Genomic DNA, 19,611 nt, shown 5'->3' on the forward strand with positions numbered 1-19,611 from the left:
AGGTATATGTAACTTGGGCAAGCATAGATGACATTAATCATATCTTATTAAAATATTTAGTTCAAAAGAAATCTTTAATGTTAATATTGACTGAAATGTTCATATCTTAAGTCAAGCAGTCAATAAATAGACATTTATTAAGTGTCTACTATTTATTAAGTGCCTACTATTAAGTTCTAGGCAGTATGATAAGTGTTGGGAGTGCAAATACATAGTATGAAATAATCTCTTCTCCCAAGGCCCTTACGTTCTCCCAGGGGAGACACCAAACAAACATATAAATACAGTATATATATATATATATATATATATATATACATATATATATATATAGATATATATATATACATATATATATATATACAGAGAGAGAGACAGAGAGAGAGAGAGAGAGGAGAGAGAGAGAAGAGAGAGAGAGAGACAGAGACAGAGAGAGAGAGAGAGAGAAGAAATATAAATGAATATAAAGTAGTTAAACTCAAGGTAGTTTGGGAGGGAGGGCTAGCATTTGGAGAGATCATGAAATGCTTCATGTAGAAGGTGGTACTTGAGCTGCATTTTTTTTTGGCTGGGTAATGGGGTTAAGTGACTTGCCCAGGGTCACAGAGCTAGTAAATGTTATGTGTCTGAGCCTGGATTTGAATGCAGGTCCTCCTGAATCCAGGACCGGTGCTCTATCCACTGTGCCACCTAGCAGCCCCCTTGAGCTGCATCTTGAAGGAAAAGAGAGATGATATGGAGGGGAGGAAGGTGACCATTATAGGGATGGAGAGGTGTGGAAGCCAGGGGAGATCAGGGATAGAGTGTAGTTTGTGAGGAACAGTGCTAAGGCAAGTTTGGCTAGATTGCTGACAGTAGGAGGGGGAGTAATATATAATGGAAAGATACTTGGAGATCAGGCTGTGAAAGGCTTTAAAAACTAAACAGAGGAGTTTATATTTCATTCTATAGGCAATAGGGAGCTACTGAAGGTTATTCTTTTTTTTGTGGGGGAGAGGAAATTATGGTTAAGTGACTTATCCAAAGTCACACAGCTAGTAAATGTCAAGTATCTGAGGCCAAATGTGAACTCAGGTCCTCCTTACTCCAGAGCTGGTGCTCTATTCACTACACTACCTAGCTGTCCTTCTACTGAAGGTTATTGAGCAGGTATTGATATGTTCAGATTTGTACTTTAAGGAAAATCACTTTGAGAGTAGGGTGAAAGGTGGAATAGAATGATGAGACATTTGTGGCCAATTTGGAGGCTGTTGCAATAATCTAGATGAGAGGACCTAAATTAAGCTGCGTGAGTAGATGCAAGGGGCCTGATGTTTACAGCTAAAAATTTTGAGATTTGCCAACTTATTGGATTTTCAGACTGAAGAAGAATGAAAATTTGAAGATAATTCCAAGGTTATAAATTTAGAAGACTAGAAGAATAATGGTGCTTTTTACAAAGAGGGAAAGAAACCTTAAAATATTAGGATGAAAAGGAGGCAGATTTTAATTTTGGCTCCATAAGAAACTTCTCATGCTACATGATTATCTATTAGATTAGTAAGATTTTTTTAAAATAGAGCTCTTCCTTTGTGAAAAGAGGCCAAGTACTCTTTTTGTCCCAGCCAGAATGTTTGGTGGTAAAGGAAATGGGAGGGTGCAATAGTGAATGTGATTATATGAAGAGTCAGGCATTTTAGGTCTTGTCTTGACTCTTTACTGTTTGACTTTGAGAAATTAATGAAAATCTACAAAACTGGGTTAAAAATATGAAGATCTACATTCCAGGAAGGTTCATTACATTAGTGGAATTAAAGGTACTTTCATGAGAGAAGAATATCAAAATGCCACGTGAGAGGTAAAGTGCATTGAAAAAATCAATCATTGTGGACATTCTTGGCACTGCAGGACAATGTCTCTTCAATCAACCCAAGAAGGAACTTTGTACATCCTCCTTAAATACACTTCAGGTTAATTCTAGGCAGAGCACAAATTCCTTAGGGAATTGAGGCTCATTCAATGTTCTTGGAACTATTGTGGAGTCCTGTCCATTAATTTCCCCCTGAGATTTCCCAGACTAAGTGAAAACTTATACACAGTTAATTATTCCAAATAGATGCCCTGACAGGTTTGCGTAGACAGACTCATTAGCTACTGATTTTTTATATTGGCATTGGAATAGATAAAAAGGTCTATAAATGCTAATTAATCCTTAAGAGCAGGAAAAATAAAAGGACATGAAATCAGAGCTATAACTAGGCATTTTTTTCCTATAGGGCAACAGTAGGTGAATAGTTGGTGGTGGTAGGACTGGGAGATAGCAGGAAGCTGAGGACAGTTTGGCTTTGGTGGGTACAGTGGTGCATGGACTTCACATATTCTGGTTCTCACCCAAGGGGACAGGTAGGGTAGGAGAGGGGTTTGATAGAGATGGAGAAGATGGGAGGGGCTGGGGGCAGGTGAGATGCGGGAGCCAGGTCATTATGAGGAAAGATTTCTGGGTAGAAGTGAACACCCTGGGAATCCAGTGCTGATTACGACTGTGAAATTCCAATCAGTAATTAATTTTTTTTCTTGCTTTTGAGCAATTGTGATGAAAGCTTAGATGGAGGGAGATACTATAAAATAACAACTGACATTTATATAATGTTTTAACCTTAGCAAAGAGCTTTGTATCTATAATAGAGTTTATGAATTATGTCACCCACGTCTAACAGGTTTTTAACACTGATGACTCTTGTGTAGCTTACATGAAATGATCACCCTTCTACCTGCTACTGGCTCATTTTTTTTCATTCATTCTTATTCTCAGGTTTTAAGGTAATCAAAGATTATACACTGATATTTTCTCATAAATGACTAAAATGACTATGTCTTTCCATTAATTAATCAATTAGCTCTGAGATCCCAGCCTCTTTATTAAATATTATTTATTAAATGACCTAGAGAAACCTTTTCCCATAAACTTATGCTCATCTGTCTCTCAATTTCAGGTCCTTTAATCTCTTAGCTTTAAATAAATTGAGGTTTGCCAGCTATACAATTTATTAGTGTATCAGGCAATAAAGCAAAACATAAACAATTATTTATATATATCAACTCTGATAGAGATGACAAGCACAGTCACCTCTAGAGATCACTCTGGAGACAGTCCTACCATTCAGCTCCATCATGATAGTAGTTTAAGTCTCTTCTAAAGAAAGCCATTTATAATTTTTCTTTGTAAGATAAGAGTTAAACTCCATTGTCTCAGGAAATGCTTCTTCAGAGTGTTTCTCAAAGTTCTTCTAGTCAATCTCTCTCTCTCTCTCTCTCTCTCTCTCTCTCTCTCTCTCTCTCTCTCTCCAGCCTTCCCAGTTAAATGGCTAGTCTTTTAAAGTTTCCATTCCCTCTTTTTTATTTAATATTTTATTTTCCCCCAATTACATGTAAAAACAATTTTTAACATTTGTTCTGCTTCTTAAAATTTTTAAGTTCCAAATTCTCCCCTTCCCTCTTTCCCTCCCTTCTCATTGAGGAGACAAGCAATTCATGTTTAATTTAATCCATTATACATGTGTAGTCATGAAAAACATATTTCCATGTTAGTCATGTTATGAAAGAAAACACAGACAACCCCAAGAAAAATAAATTAAGGAAAGAGTATGTTTCAATATGCATTCAGACTCCATTGTTCTTTTTCTGAAGGTGGATAGCATTTTTCATCATAAGTCCCTCAGAATTGTCTTGGATTATTATATTGCTGAGACTAGCTAAGTCATTTCTAGCTGATCATTATGCTATATTGCTGTTACAGTATAAAATGTTCTCCCGGTTCTGCTCATTTCACTTTGCATCAGTTCATGTATGTCCTTCCATGTTTTTCTGAGAGCATCCTGTTCATTATTTCTTATAGCACAATAGTATTCCATCACAATCATATATAAGCACTTGCTCATCCATGTCTCAGTTGATGGATATCCCCTCAATTTCCAATTTTTTACCACCACAAAAAGAGCTGATATAAATATTTTTGTACATGTAGGTCCTTTTCCTTTTCCTTTGATTTCTTTGGGATACAAACCCAGTAGTAGTATTGCTGGGTCAAAGGGTATAGACCTTTGGGCATAGTTCCAAATTGATCTACAGATTAAGTCAGTATACAACTTCACCAACAGTGCTTTAGTATCCCAATTTTTCCACATCCCCTCCAATATTTGTCCTTTGAATCTTCTGTCACATTAGCCAATTTGATAGCTGTGGGGTAGCAGCTCAGAGCTGTTTTGATTTGAATTTCTCTAATCAATTGTGATTTAGAGCATTTTTATATGACTACAGATAGCTCTGATCACTTCATCTAAAAACTGTCTGCTCATATCCTTTGGTCATTTATCACTTGAGGAGTGACTCATTTCTATAAATTTGACTCAGTTCTCTATATGCTTGAGAAATGAGGTTTTTGTCAGAGAAATTTGCTACATCCCCCCCCACAGTTATGATTATTATGTTTTCCTCCATCCTATTTACCCCCTGCTTATCCTGCTCTCTCTCTCTCCTTTGACACTGTCTATTCTCAGAAGTGTTTTGCTTCTGAATTTTACCTCCCTTACTCCACCCTCTTTCCCTTATCCCCTTCTCCTCCTACATTCCTGAATGGTAAGATATATTTCTTTGCCCAACTAAGTGTGTATATTATTTCTTCTTTAAGGCAATTCCAATGAAAATAAAGTTAATGTGCTCCCTCCCACACCACCTGTCTTCCACTCCACTGTGAAAGTGCTTTCGTACCCTTTTATATTAGTTTACCCCATTCTACCTCTCAGTTTCCCCTGCAGAAAAAACCAGAAGCTTGGGACAGTGCCCCCTCCATTACAGAAGCCAAGAAATACGGAAATTATAAAAGTCAAGAAATAGTCTGGAAAATGAGCAAAGAGTAGAAAAAGAACCTGACTAGGAAGTACTATGATGACAGGAAAGATCAAAACACAAACTCAGAAGACAATAAAGTCAAAAGTGCTACATCCAAAGCTTCAAAGAAAAATAGGAATTGGAAGAGTTTCAAAAAGGATTTTTAAAATCAAGGAAGAGAGGTAGAAGAAGAATTGGGAAAAGAAATGAAACATGAGAAATGAAATGCAAGAAAATTATGAAAAAAAGGACCATTATATTTAGATAAATAATCAGTCAGGAACTTTATTTGGCTGCAAGAAGTTAATTTCTCCTGTTTCTTCTGCCACATCATAATTTAGGTTAGTTTGGTAGACTGGATATTTCTTTCTCTGTTATAAACTATCAATCTTTATACACATATACCTAAGTTGGTTAATGGTTTTCCACAGTTATCAAACTAGCAGCCTGAACTAGATTAAAATGTAATTGGGAAATATTTAACAAAATAAATAAAAATACAACACAACATTAATAATGTTAATTTGTGGTTTCTATTTACAGTGTCTCCTTAACCACAGCAATACCTCTTTAAAGAGCTTTCTATGCTTATTAGGAAGCAAGTTGGATTTTATTGTCAGAGTTGCTGTTTCAATGTAGCAGTTTCCTTTCAAATATCTTTCAATAGTTCTTTTGTATTATTGTATTGTATTTTGTATTTGTTTCAGACTTCTACTGTCTCTTTATATCTACTACATGAACATCTTGATTTCTTATATAAAAGCATTACCATACCTTTGCTTTACCTCATTTTGCAATTTTTGATACATACAACAAACATATAGTGCTGGAGTGATTTCATCCTTGACATCTCTGCAGCCTTTGACGTGGTTGATTATCTTTTCTTTGAAGCTATCTTCTCTTCAGTTTTTTGTTTGTTTGTTTAGAGCCATTTTTTTTACAGGTATTTGGAGGGGTTTGGGGGAGAGCTCAAGCAAGTCACTGCTTTTACTCTGCCATCTTGGCTCTGCCCCTCTTTGTGTGTGTGTGTGTGTGTGTGTGTGTGAGACAATGCTCTTCCCTAGCTCTCTTATCTGACTGACATCATTCTCCTTCTCCTTTGCTGGACCTGTGGATATCTCCCAAAGCTCTGTCCTTGGCCCTCATATCTTCTCCCAATGTGCTATTTCCTTAGGTCATCTTATCAACTCCCTTGCATTCAATTGTCATATCTATTCGGATGGTTCTCAAACCTATTTATTTATCTCTAACATCTCTCCTGACCTTCATTCTTGCATTTCTAACTGCCTGTTGGACACCTCAAACTTGATGTCTTATTGACATCTTGAACTCAACGTCTCTAAAACTAAACTAATGATCTCCCACTCAACCCTCTTCTCTTGCTACTAATTTCCCTGGTAACACTGTCCTCCCAATCATGCAGTTAGGTGTTATTTTCAACTCCTTACTCCCTCTCATACCCCATATCCAATCTTTGCCAAGTTTTGTTGGTTTTTATCTATGCCGTATTTCTTGTATATGCCCTCTTCTTTCTTCTGACACTACTACTACCTTGGTATAGGCCCTTATCACCTCACACTTAGACTATAGCAATAGCCTGCTTATTGTTCTCTGTGCCTCTTTCCCACTCTTAACAATTCTCCATTCAGTTGTAAAAGTGATCCTTCTAAAGTGCAGATATGACCGTGTCACCACCATCATTCTCCAATGAACTCCAGTGGCTCCCTGTTAGCTCCAGGATCAAATATAAAATCATTTGTTCAGCTTTTAATGCTCATCATAACTTGACTCCTTCCTACTCTTCTTACATCTTACTTTCATCTTTGTCCTATATGTTCCAGTGAAACTGGCTTCCTTTCTGTTCCCTGCACAAAAATCTTCACATGTCTTCTCCATGCCTTTGTACTGGCTATCTCCTCAGCTTGAAAATGCACTCCCTCCTTGTCTCTGATTCTTAGAATCCTTAATTTCCTTCAACCACCACTATCTATAGGAAACCTGTTTTGATCAACCAAGCTATTAATGCATTCTCTCTCAAAAAAAATTACCTTGTGTATACTAATGAATGTACAGATCACCTTTCCTAATAAACTTTTTTTCAGGGTAAGGACTATTTTATTTTTTCTTTCAATCTCAGAGCTCTAGCATAGTGCATGGCACATAAAAGGTGCTTGATAAATGCTTATTAATTCATTGACTTAACTGTCACTAGGGGAGGATTTGAACCAAGTTCTTCTTGAAACCCAGTCCAGAACTCTATCCAGCAGTACAGCTTTTCTCTGTTGGCCAAGATAAAATTTCTGTATTATCTATGGCTTTTAATTAGTCAAGCACTGTAATCAAGAATAGAAAAGCTTGATATTTAAACAGAGAACTGTGACAGTTTCCCAGTGGGAAGGCTTAACTTGTCTTCCAAAGACTCTTCTCCAGTATTATTTATGCATATACATATGCATGTCATTTTTATTCAAACCAATCTCTATAGCAACCATTTGTATCACTTGAAACTTACTCAGATAAATGTCTCTGAATAGAAACTCTTATGTGTTGATATGCTCAGAGAGAAAGGACATGGGAACCTTTCCTCTCATTCTGCAAGAAACCTCAACTTTTATAGTAATATATTTTGAGTCCTAAAAATTAAAATAACTCATAAAATGTAGACAGGAATTCATGCTACATCAAGGGAGAAGGAAATGTCAGTAATTCATGGTGTGAAGAGGAGTCTAAACAAACAAAATCTTTGTTAGTACATTGATACATATAAAGACCTTTTTTTTTTTGCTTGGCTTGTAAATAGGAAACTTGATACCTTTTTGATGGTTTTATTAGCAAGCAGAATCAATGTTAAGTTTCAATGCTTAGGAGAAAGCTCTATCAGTTTCACTTCTTAGGAGAAGGCTATATCGGGCATTGACCAAACATTGGCTTACTTCACCTATGTAGATTGAAAACGTAAGTGATCACACACTGTTAACACAGTCATTTTGTTAGTCATGTTTATGACGAGGTAGAAATCGAGAAATGCCTATGATGAAAATAGCAAAAGGCATTGTTAATATAGATATATGGGTGCACATATCTGTTTATATTATTTTCTGCCCTGCATCACCAGCAAGATTGGAGTCCTCAGAAGAAATGGGGTCATGCAAGAGACATTTGACTTAGCCACATTTGATTGGATCAGTTCAAACTTGGCCTCAACCTTTCATACTTTGGAAATGGCTTCAGAAAGTCATGGTGGAGTCAGTGACTGACAATGAGCCATGTCTGATTTAATTCTATGTTAATATATAAGCAAATAGGTCAGTCTCAGTTGTGTTAGGTAGCTATTGAACTTTGTAAAGACTCTATTGATCACCAAAAATGATAAATTTGTTTCCATTTATATCTTAATCTTCTGCTTGTCACAGGAGCACGATGGACTCAATGTTGCTCACTTCCCTCCCAATGCCTGTGAACCCATCTCAAAGTGTGGGGACTTAGATGTTATCTTTGAATATAATCTTTCCAGCCAAAAGCTCGCAGTGACCATCGTAAAGGCCCAGAACATTCCAGATAAAGATCGAAGCGGTGCCAATGCGTGGCAAGTTCACACTGTACTGCTTCCCAGAAAGAAGCAAAGGGATAAGACTAGTGTTCAAAGAGGGCCCACACCAATCTTCAAAGAGAAAGTATTCTTTAGTAAACTGGAGCCTGAAGATTTGGGGGGCTATGCAGTCAGATTCCGTCTATATGCTGTACTCAAGATGAACCGAGAGAAGATGATGGGAGAAAAGCTGTTTCACCTCAGCCAGTTGCGCCAAGAGGGGAAAATGAAAGTGACTTTGGTTTTGGAGCCAAGGAGTAATATGAGTGTAAGTATTTACGGTGGTGTTACCCAATTTAAAGTATTTTACTGGAGGGATGAGAGTTGCTAACTATTGATTTATCTGTTCAGTCAGATACATCAGAATTCAATAGACCTTTCTATCTAATTTTCTGTTGGGTCTTCACAGGTGATCATTTTGTAAGCCATTAATTTTGCTTATGGTACAGGGGATCTTTATGCTCACCTTCACATTAACTTGATAGATTTATTCACTTTTTGTTCATTTTAGGAAGTGAAAACAATAGTTGGAATAGGGTAGGGATGGAAGGGCAAGACATCAGCACATAAGGAGAGTAAACTGCCTTTGAGGTTCACTGATGATTGAAATTTTCCCTAGAAAAAAATTAAAACACCAGACTTTCAGAAAGTGGAGTGCAGCATGTACATCTGAGGCAGGGTCATCAAGCTAGACAACCTGACACTCCAGGTGAGGCTGCACACCCTCTGACCCTGGGGCTTATTCCATCAAATAAAGTGTTTGTGTGTCCTTCTCCTGGTATTCTTTTTTTCCTGTGTCAGGTTTTCAGAAAAGAACCACTTGTGTCTGCAAGTTGAAAAGTTAGCTCCAGCACTAGATATTTGCATCTATATATGAGACCCTCCGTTTTATAAAGTTGGCTGTTTGAAAATGGCTGTTAGATCATGCACGTTTTCCTCTTACCATGAGTCCTTGGAGCAAAGAATGGAGCTAAGACCTTAAAGACCAAATTCTTAGCTCTCTTGATGGAACAATATAAATATATTATTAATTGCTTGTAATTATTGTTGCTGAAAGGGAGGGAGGAATGCATTTCATTAAATTTCTGTACTTTCAGGAATTGGGCAATTTGCATCCTAATATCCAACTTTTAAGTGTGAAAGATGGGTAGGCATTAAAGTAGAGAATTACTTGAGATGTTTTACATCAGGTTGTATAGTGCAGCCTATTACTATAATAATTTATTTTGTAATAGTCACAATGTTAATATCATATCACCCAGGAAGGAGGCAGGAGTGGGTAGGAGAAGGTATAGAGAATGTTAGATTCATGAGTCAAGAAATATAAAGACAGAGTTTAAGTCAGGTGGGATATCACTGAATCCCAAATCTAGTGTTTATTTAGCGGTAGATATGGAAGAAGAAGCTAGGAAATATATTCCTATTGAGTGTGGACTATATGGGAAGTAATAAAAAGCAAAAATCACAAATAGATAGAGGAGCTGTCCCCTCCCCTTTCAGAGCAATTGCTCTCATTAATTATTAATCAGAGCTGGAAGGAACATTACAGATCATCTTTTCCTTCAAATTCCATCATTTCACTTATGAGGAAAATAGATCTAAAGAGGTGAAGTAATATATAAGAAAGAGCAGGAGAGTTTTTTCCCTCCATCTTTCCAGACTGTTTGGTGTACAAAGTGGATAGTGAATGCATGTTGATTGAATAAATGTTGTTGGTAAGTCGATGTTCTTTTTTCAGACATTTTAAACATCAACTTGCTTAGTAAAAACATACATTTAAATTAATTATTTCAGCAGTTAACAAATCATACCAGTATTTCACTCATTCCAATTCATCATCAGAATTCTTTATTTATTCAATCTCACTTATTTTTTCCTCAGTTCAGCTTATCTGTTTATTCCGTCTTTCAGTTCAAATGACTTTGTTTTGCATTATTTCATAAAGATCTTTCTAAATTTCATTGTTTTATTCACGTATTTTAATTGCATCTTGTGTTCTATTAATATGATAGTGGATGGGATGAGATTAGTGCTTTAATTGGTATAGGGAACCCCCAATATGGATAATTTCCCTTGCTGATAAATATTGGCAGCTGCTTTGTAACTTTTTGTCTTAGAGAGTTTATTGGAGTGTTGAGAAGTTTAAAAACAAAAACAAACAAAGAAACTTACCTAAGGTCGTATGGTGAGTATGTGTCAGACATGGGACTTGAACTTATCTTGTGAGACCAGCTATCTATTCACTACACCACACTGCCTCTTTACATCAGCATACCACAATTTATTTAGCCATTCCCTATTGTTGGGTATTGAGGTTTCTTCCCCCCCCTTTTTTTTTACAGTGATGTAGAATAGCTTGCTTTTCTTTTTTAGGCCCATCTTGGACTTATAGGATCATAGGATTTAGAGCTGGATTGGGACTTCAATACAATCTAATCCAAAACTTTCATTTTACAGATGAGCAAACTGAGGCAAGTAGAGGTGAATGATTTTTCCAAGTTCACACAGGTACTAAATAACATATCTAGGATTTGAATCATGGCATTTTGATTCTAAATCTAGTGACCAAGAGACATTGGACAGGTCAATTCAACTCTATGGTCTTTACTTTCCTCATCTGTAAAATAAGCTATATTATCCTTTGAAGCAGCTAGACAGCTCAGAGGATAGAGTGCTAGGCCTGGAGTCAGGAAGACCTGAGTTCAACTGGCCTCAGACACTTAATAGTTGTGTGACCCTGTGCAAGTCACTTAACTTCTCAGTGTGCTAGGCAACAGGGAATAAGCATTTATGTACTAGGCACTGTGCTAAGTTAACTCTTTACAAATATTATCTCATTTGATCTTCACAACCCTATCAGGTAGGTGCTGTTATTATTCCCATTTTACAGTTGCTTTACAGTTTACAGTTACAGTTGCAGCTGAGGAAATTCAGGCAAATAGATTAAGTGATTTGCCCAGCATCACATAGCTAGTAAAAGTCTGAAGTGGGATTTGAACTCAGGTCTTCCTGACTCTGGGCCCAGCACTCTATCCATTGGGCCACCTAGCTACCTCCTAAATCTGTATGTTACAAAGAGTTGCCTAATTCATCAGTGGAGAAAGTTTCTACCCTGGAAGTAGTCCATGTGAATGAAAGGAAAGGTTAGATCACCCCCTCACTTTTCTACTGCCAAAGATGCTATAGTGCATAACCTCATATTGACTTATCTCTAAAATGTGTGAGAATCTGTTCAATGAATTATAGAATTTCATTTTTATCTATTTTCCTGGGGAAAGGGAGAGGAGATAACAGATACAATTTACAACCTTCCAAAAACTTCAAAAAAAAAAAGAGAGATCCCATGTTTTCTATACTATAATATAGCTTTCCAAAATCATGACCTCATGCTTTGCTATATTCATTAAGAAATAACAGGGAACAGAGAGGAAGTGCTAGAATAGATAAATTCTGTTGAAATGTTCAAGTAGAAATTACTCTAAGGGGAATTTTGGTCTATATCAAATGCATTATTATCTCTGTGTGTATATTCAAGGTTTTGATTTACATTGGTAATAACATCTTTGGCCTTTTGTTTTCAGAGAGGAAATATTGAACAGAGACAGATCTTTAAACGAATGTGTCTGGCTAATGATGTGGAGACCTTATTCTCGATTTTGTCCTCCTGCCCCATTATTATTCACATAGAGTGCACAATTTGAAATCTTTGGCAGCCATTGAAATCATGTCACAATTTCACCCAACGTAATGTAAGCTGGATAGAAAAGAGAGTAGTGTGAAGTGTCCCAATGGTTTCTTTGTTGTTCTTTCCTGCCAGAGTGGAGAGTCTCAGCTCAGCCTGTCTGCGGTTTCTCACAGTGGTAGTGCTTCATCCACACAGTCTTTGTCTCATGGAGGGGTGCCAGAGCTCTTGGTGGGGTTGTCATATAATGCCACAACGGGACGATTATCTGTAGAAATTATCAAAGGCAGCCATTTCCGAAACCTTGCTATTAACAGACCTCCTGGTAAGTGAAATTCTGTTCTGCCAGCAACAGTACTTACAGAGACCGGTTGAAGCCATACCTACCTTTATCTTATTTTTGTAATTTTTATTCTAAGAAAGGTCTTAATGGGGTTTAGATGGGTTTTTCAATGCCTCTCAGTTTAACTAGATAGAAACTCTTTCACAATACAAGGATTTTCTGATACCCAATATGCTGAATCCTATTTTAATGCTTATGTTTTTATTTTTATGAATGAAAAAACTTCACATTTTCAGTAACATAATATGTAAACACAATTGAGATCTGTTAATAAGGCCAAGTAATTCATTTGTATTATCAGGAACCACTGAGCTGGAAGACATCTTACGAGTCTACTTTTTTTTTTTTAATTCCCTCATCACTAGAAAAGATACCACTAAATAACCAATGTGATATAGTTAAAAAAAAAAAACCCAAAACAAAAAAAACTGGCCTAGGAGTCAGTGCAACTGACTCCTAGTCCCAGATTTTCTCTTCTGTGTCACCTTGGACAAATCTTTTATCCTTTCTCTATCTTAGTTTCTTCATTGTCAAGTAAGGAAGTTGGAAGATGCCTTGCATTTAATCCCTGATATATAGTGGTCTCTTCTACTCTTAACTTTTTGGAAACTTCTTGGTAGCCTATTATAGTATTTAATACTATTTCACTGTGTCAGTTTTACTTTATTAAAGGTAGCTAGGGATCAGTCTATATTATTTAATAATGATAGTGCCTTATTTATACTTGTATATTGGGTCCCAAAGCTGGTTCTCACTTGGATTGGCTCTAGAGCTGGCAAAGCCAGTTATTTGCAAGGGCATAGCCAATATTCAGTGATGACAAATATGCAAGTTCCCCTTCTAGTTCAATCAAGAAAAATCCTCCATGCTTAGTAATTGCTAATATTTATATACTGCTATCATAAGTGCTTTATAATTATTATCTCATTTGATCCTTACAACAACCCTGGGAAGTAAAGTGCTATTATTGTCTTTATTTTACAGTTGAAGAAATTGAGGTAAACAGAGGGTAAGTGACTTGTCTAGGGTCACATAGCTAGTAAGCATCTGAAGCTGGGTTTGAACTCAGGTATTCCTGACTCCAGACCCAATAATCTATCCACTGTGTCATTAAACTGCCTCAGGGAATTGGCATATCAATCGTCTTTCTATTTCCATCAGATAACTTCATACTTCATAAAAAAAAATAGTGCTCAAACACATCTTTACACATAATTCATTATTTGGCCCTTTCTTTAATTACCTTCCTGGGCTGGGGATTGATCAGAGGTCAACTCTACCATACTTAACATTTCTATTATTTCAATGTATTTTCTGCTATTTCCATTTGATCCATGGCCCTGACGTTGGCCAGCCAAGAAGTGAGAAGTCATTGCTTAGGTAATAAATAATGAAAGGAAATGGGAATAATGAGCAAGGCAGTGGACATGAGTAACCCATCCTTAACATCTAAATGTGTAAGGGACAGCACCCACATGACCAAAATCTACATTCATTTTTGGGCTTATGAGTAGTTACCATTTAACACTGCAGGAGATCACATTTTCTATATGTGATGGGATTTATTTTAGTCTATCTTTATTAAGCCCATTGGTTTTTAGGTGGGAGTTTGAAATTATAGCCCTCAATACATATTGCAAGGGAGAACCCCTGAGTTCTGGATAACAATAGTGCTTATGAGGCTTCCAGCCAGCACTGATGTCCAAAGCAGGCAAGATCATTACTTTGGATACATAATCATTGCTGTGTTTTTCTGCTTCTTAACTGTAGTTAATAACATTTATTTACTAGAGATGACTTTGTTTTTTAAATGAGTTTTGGGACACCTGATAACTGGATTTACATAGTTCTCTGCAAAGCTGCTATGAATCTTTTTCATAAACATTCCCCACCCATTTTGCTTGGTATATGAGCCATAGTTTAAGTGACTTAGCCAAGGTCACTCAAGGTCACTCAGCAAAGTAGCAGGCAGGCTTTTAGATCTAGGTCCTCTAATTCTAAAGGTAGTGTTCTTTCTACTGCTGCCTTTTGCTGAGGAAAAGGGGAAAGAAGGTGGTTTTGCATCTTGCCTATTCTCTAAGCTTCATATATATATATATATATATGATATAGTGAAGAGGCTCAAGTCTTCAAGGTCAGTTATTGTTAAGAAGTACTACTGAAGAAGCAGGGAAAAATACCTATCAGATGTATGGATAGGGGAAGAATTCATAACCCAATAAGAGACAGAGAGGTACCAGGAGATAAAATTAATAATTTGGATTATATAAAATTAAAATAAGTTTTTACAATGAACTGTTTCTGGTCTTAACAAAAGTAAAACCAAGGGGCTGCTAGGTGGTGCAGTGGATAGGCACTGGCCCTGGAGTCAGGAGGACCTGAGCTCAAATCTGGTCTCAGACTAGACACTTGATACTTACTAGTTGTGTGACCCTGGGCAAGTCACTTAACCCCAATTGCCTCATATAATGAAAACAAAGCAAAATCAAAACACCGGTTTTAACAAAACTAATGCTGCTAAGATTAGAGGGAAAACAGGAAATTGGGAGAAAAAAATCTTGAGTTTAACTGATAGAAGTCTCATTTCTAAAATATATAAGGAACTGAATCAAATTTACAAGAATAGGAACCATTCTCCAAATGATGGTCAAAGGGTATGTTATTGTTTTTCTAGTCATTTCAAATGTACCCAACTCTTCGTGACCCCATTTGGGATTTTTATGGAAAGATACTGGAGTAGTTTGCTGTTTCCTTCCCAGCTCATTTTACAGATGTGGAAACCAAGGCATATAGCATTAAGTGACTTGCCCAGGGTCACTTAGCTAGTAAGTGTCTAAGGCTGGATTTGAATGAACTCCGATTTTCCTGACCTCAGGCCTGGTACTTCATCCACTGTACCACCCAGCTGCCCTTTAAAAGGATCTAAATAGACAGTTTTCAGAGGAAGAAATTAAAGTCATTAATAGCTATATGAAAATATATTCTAAATCACTAATAACTAGAGAAATCAAATTAAAACAACCCTGAGGTACTGTCTCACACCCATAAGATTGGCTAAGATGACAAAAAAAGGAAAACAGCAAATGCTGGAGGAGATGTAGGAAAACAGGTACACTTATGCACTGTTGGTGGAGCTGTGGTCTAATCCAACCATGCTGGAAAGCAATTTGGAATTTAATAGGCCCAAAAGCCTATTAAACAATGACTTGGTAATATCACTAACAAGGCTATACCACAAGGAGGGCAAGGAAAGAGGGAAAGGACTGATATGCACAAAAATTTTTATAGCTGCTCTTTTTTTTGTGGTGCATAAAACTGAAAACTGAAGGCACACCCATCAATTGGGGAATGGCTGAACAAGTTGTGGTATATGAATGTAATGGAATACTACTGTGCTGTAATAAATAATGAAAAGGTTGGTTTCAGAAATACATGGGAAGACCCATACGAACTGACGCAAAGTGAAGTGAGCAGAATAGTCTACATAGTAACAGCAAAAATATAAAGGTAATCAACTTTGAAAGAGTTTGTAGCTTTTACAGACACAATGACCCACCACAGTTTTAAAGTACTTATGATGAAACATGCTATCCATCTCCAGACAAAGAACTCATGGTTAATGCTATCAGTAGAAATTTTCAGCTATACATATTTGTATTAAATTTTGTTATTCTTGGTTTTTCATTGTTAGGGGCAGGGGTAGGGAGAGGGAAATTAAAAAAATAAAAAGTCCCTGTGCTTTAAAAGACATAAATAAATTTAAAAATTAAAAAAAAGAAGGGAGAAGAGAGTTTTGTTGATCATTTAAGGCTTAAAAATCCATTCTTCATTTTCTGTCAGGTTAATAAAACATCTACTAAGAATAAAAAAAGAAGTACCACTGAGGAAGTAGTTCACAGGACTAGGCCCCTGATATGGATTTAAATATTTTTATACACCCCTATGATGGAAAAAAAAATATGAATTAAAAAATGGGTCAATTTGGCAGTCTCTTGAGCCAGGCTTCATGGGAGAACATTTAGTTCCCTGACAAGTTAGCAGCTGTAAAGTTCTAATCTAGCCTTTCAATTGTGATATGGCCCTGGTAATTTAGTTTACCCCCTTGGGTTTGGATTCCTCCCTTGTTAAACTAACATAGCACCTCAGGGCTAAGAATGCTGGCACTCTTGGAAAATGTAGATGGTTAATCTTCGACCAAGTTATCTCATGCCTGATCCAAGCACGCTTCTACTCCGTGTGATTATATTGTTCACATAAATATAACTTGTCAAAAACTAACATTAAGATGTCCCCTCCAGTTAAAAACAACAACTTACCCAGCTTCTCAGCATGTGCATGATTAACCATACATGATAATTATATCCCAAATGATAATACTTAGAGCAGCAGCATATTAACCTCGTTAGACACACACAATGGCAGTAACTTTAGGAAAGACAAAGAGAAAAGCAAATTAGGTTGCCTAGTGTAAGGAGTGAAGATCAGCAGCTAATGCAGAAGGGAGTTAGCCTAGAATCTCACGATCTCTTTTAGATTTGGAAGAGGCCCTCAAGAGCATATCAACGGTTTAACCCTTTCATTTTGTAAATAGAGATTGGAGCCCAGAGAAGTGAAAATAACTGCTTTAGGTCAGCAACCAGTAAGTACTAGTCTTTTTTTCTATACTGCCTCTCAAATGACATAGGAAGGGAGAAAAATCTTTGCTACTTCCCCTTACCCAAATCCCCATTATCTTTTGGCTGAAATGTTTGGATTATAAAGCAAAACTTCGATTCTGGGAACACAAGTAACTCAATTAACCAAATTATCTGCCACGTCCCTTCCATTTCTTTTGACTTTAAGGAAAATGAGAGAAATGACAAGAAAATAAGCTCCCACTTGGATTTAGCAGCAACAGCACAGGGGTATGCTAGAGCCATCTTGATTGGCTCATGAGAGCTGAATGTTAAATTTATAGTGTGACAGCATTTATACCTCACATGTCAGCAAATCAGGGCTTGATTTATTTTTCTGTTAAGTATCTACATTTAAGAAAATGATGGAAGAAATGTTAATCATTTAGATTAAACTTAAAAATGTGTCATGTGCACATTTTTCCCCCTCAGAAAGCTGGTTGTTAAACATTTACCGGCTTCTGTAGGTCCTAGGGTAGTAATAAAATTCACATTTATGTGACATTTTAAGATTTATAAAACATCTATTTATTCCAATCTCCTTTCCACATCTACCATCTGTTATAACTACTAAATGCATTTTGAGATTCAGGATCATCCAAGTTTTAAGTATATACTTTTTAAATAAAGTTGGAAGGACCAAGAAGATGGTATGGAAGGCCAAAGAGAAGCCTAGATCTCCCACATATACTCCAGCAAAGATCTAAAAAGGGCACCAGATCAAATAATGATTCAAGATGTGAAACAAAACACCAGTAAGCTTCTTCATCCAGACCAGGACTTCACAAAATAGACAACTTCACAACAGATGACAAAGCTTTTGCCTTCAGACACTGGGAAATGAATCCTACCAGGAAAGACAGCATAAGCTGAAGTAAGTAAGCCAGAAACCTACGAGGACTCTGACCAGAGATGCTTCAGAGCACCTGAAGCCTACAGTGCTCTATTCCTAGGGGCATGTAATTAGCCAAGGAAGCTCCAGTGAGATTCAAAATCCAAAGAAATCTGACCACTGTGATCACAGACACCAGGCTAAGAGGCAGCAGTAGTCTATCTGGGATTATCTGACAGGGTGGAAGTCTGCAGCGCTCTGAATTGAGAACCCAGTGCTCTGACCCTTTGTGATCCTTGGGAACCTGAAACCTGTGAGTGTATAGACACACTAGAGGAGGTGGAAAACCAGTGTCAGAGCCCAGAACATCAAGGTCAAGACCAACCCCATCCAAAAGTGCAGAAAAAAGAAGAAAAGCCTCTGGTGGCACAAAGTCCCAAATCAGGAGCTGAGTTTATAGAGGACACTGAATGCTATAAGAAAATATTGTGGGTTAAGAGATGTCCAAAAAGATAAGCCCAGAAACAAAGGGTAACTATACTACACACAAGAACTACAAGAGTATATGGAAGAAATGAAACCAGACAAACTTAGAAAAAATTTTAGAAGATTAATGGAATCATTAGTGGAAAGAATTGGAGGAAGCTTATGAACAAATACAAAATTATGAAGCTTTCAAGTAGACCATTCACTTCCTCTCCTCCACCTTCTAAGGGAATTTAACGTGGGATTACTGTCATGGAAATGTTTTATCATTTTGGGGAATCTCTTTCTCAGTGAGTTCTCCACAGACTCCCCATGACTTTGAGTACCATCCTGTTTTTTAGAGTCCTCAGTCCCCACCCTCCACCAAAGGTAAAAATTTTGGAGTTTACTGAGGAGGATCTGTCCTGTTTGAGTAAATCACTGGCTTTGCTTTCCATGTAGGATGCCTTGAAGTAGCCATTGAGCTATTGTCTTCCTCTGTGTAGCAGAATTCATCAGGAGCTTTATCTCTAAAATATCCATTGCCCTAATTCTTTACTTCAGGAACTCTTGAACTGAGATAATTTCCCAGACTATTGCTACCCCTGCAATCTTTTTCTTTACTAGAAGGCTAGGTTTTGAGATCATACTGCTCAAGGAATTCAGAATTCCTCTTCCTCTATAGGAGGCTGGGATTCTGAAACAACGTCCTTGAACTTCCTTCTCAGGCTACATTCAAACACATCTCTCATAGCCATATACTTTTGGTGTAAATCTCCATTGTTGCCACTGAACCATCTCCAGTAATCCTGATCTATATCTGGCCACTGGACCCAGATGGTTCCGGAGAAGAAAGTGAGGCTGGTGACTTTGCATAGCCCTCCCTCACTGAAATCCAATTCAATGCAAGTCATGTCATCATCTCCCTGATGTCTTGGTCTTTTTTGAGAATGGACAAACCACACCCACACAACCATTGTTGCCTCATAGTGTGTGTGTGTGTGTGCGTGTGTGTGTGTGTGTGTGTGTGTGTGTGTGTACGTGTGTGTGTGTATTGGGTGCAGGAAAGTCACAAAAGGTGGGAAGAGAAATAACCTTCCACTCTCTCAGTTGTTGCATTTTATAGAAATATACAAAGAAAAAGGAGAAGGTTGAGTGCTC

General features: G+C 37.1%; 1 protein-coding gene across 1 annotated transcript in view; it reads left to right on the forward strand.

Moving 5' to 3' along the window:
• SYT16 (synaptotagmin 16) overlaps positions 1 to 19,611 on the forward strand; it is a 123,477-nt gene that overhangs the window by 97,587 nt on the left and 6,279 nt on the right. The window contains exons 4-5 of the mRNA XM_020986500.2: positions 8,280 to 8,723; positions 12,273 to 12,462. Of these exons, the coding sequence (XP_020842159.1) occupies positions 8,280 to 8,723; positions 12,273 to 12,462 (634 nt within the window). The remainder of the gene's footprint in view (positions 1 to 8,279; positions 8,724 to 12,272; positions 12,463 to 19,611) is intronic.

This window comes from Phascolarctos cinereus, unplaced genomic scaffold (genome assembly GCF_003287225.1).
Source record: "Phascolarctos cinereus isolate Bilbo 61053 unplaced genomic scaffold, phaCin_HiC Scaffold_3;HRSCAF=262, whole genome shotgun sequence".
In the NCBI taxonomy this organism is placed as follows: Eukaryota; Metazoa; Chordata; class Mammalia; order Diprotodontia; family Phascolarctidae; genus Phascolarctos; species Phascolarctos cinereus.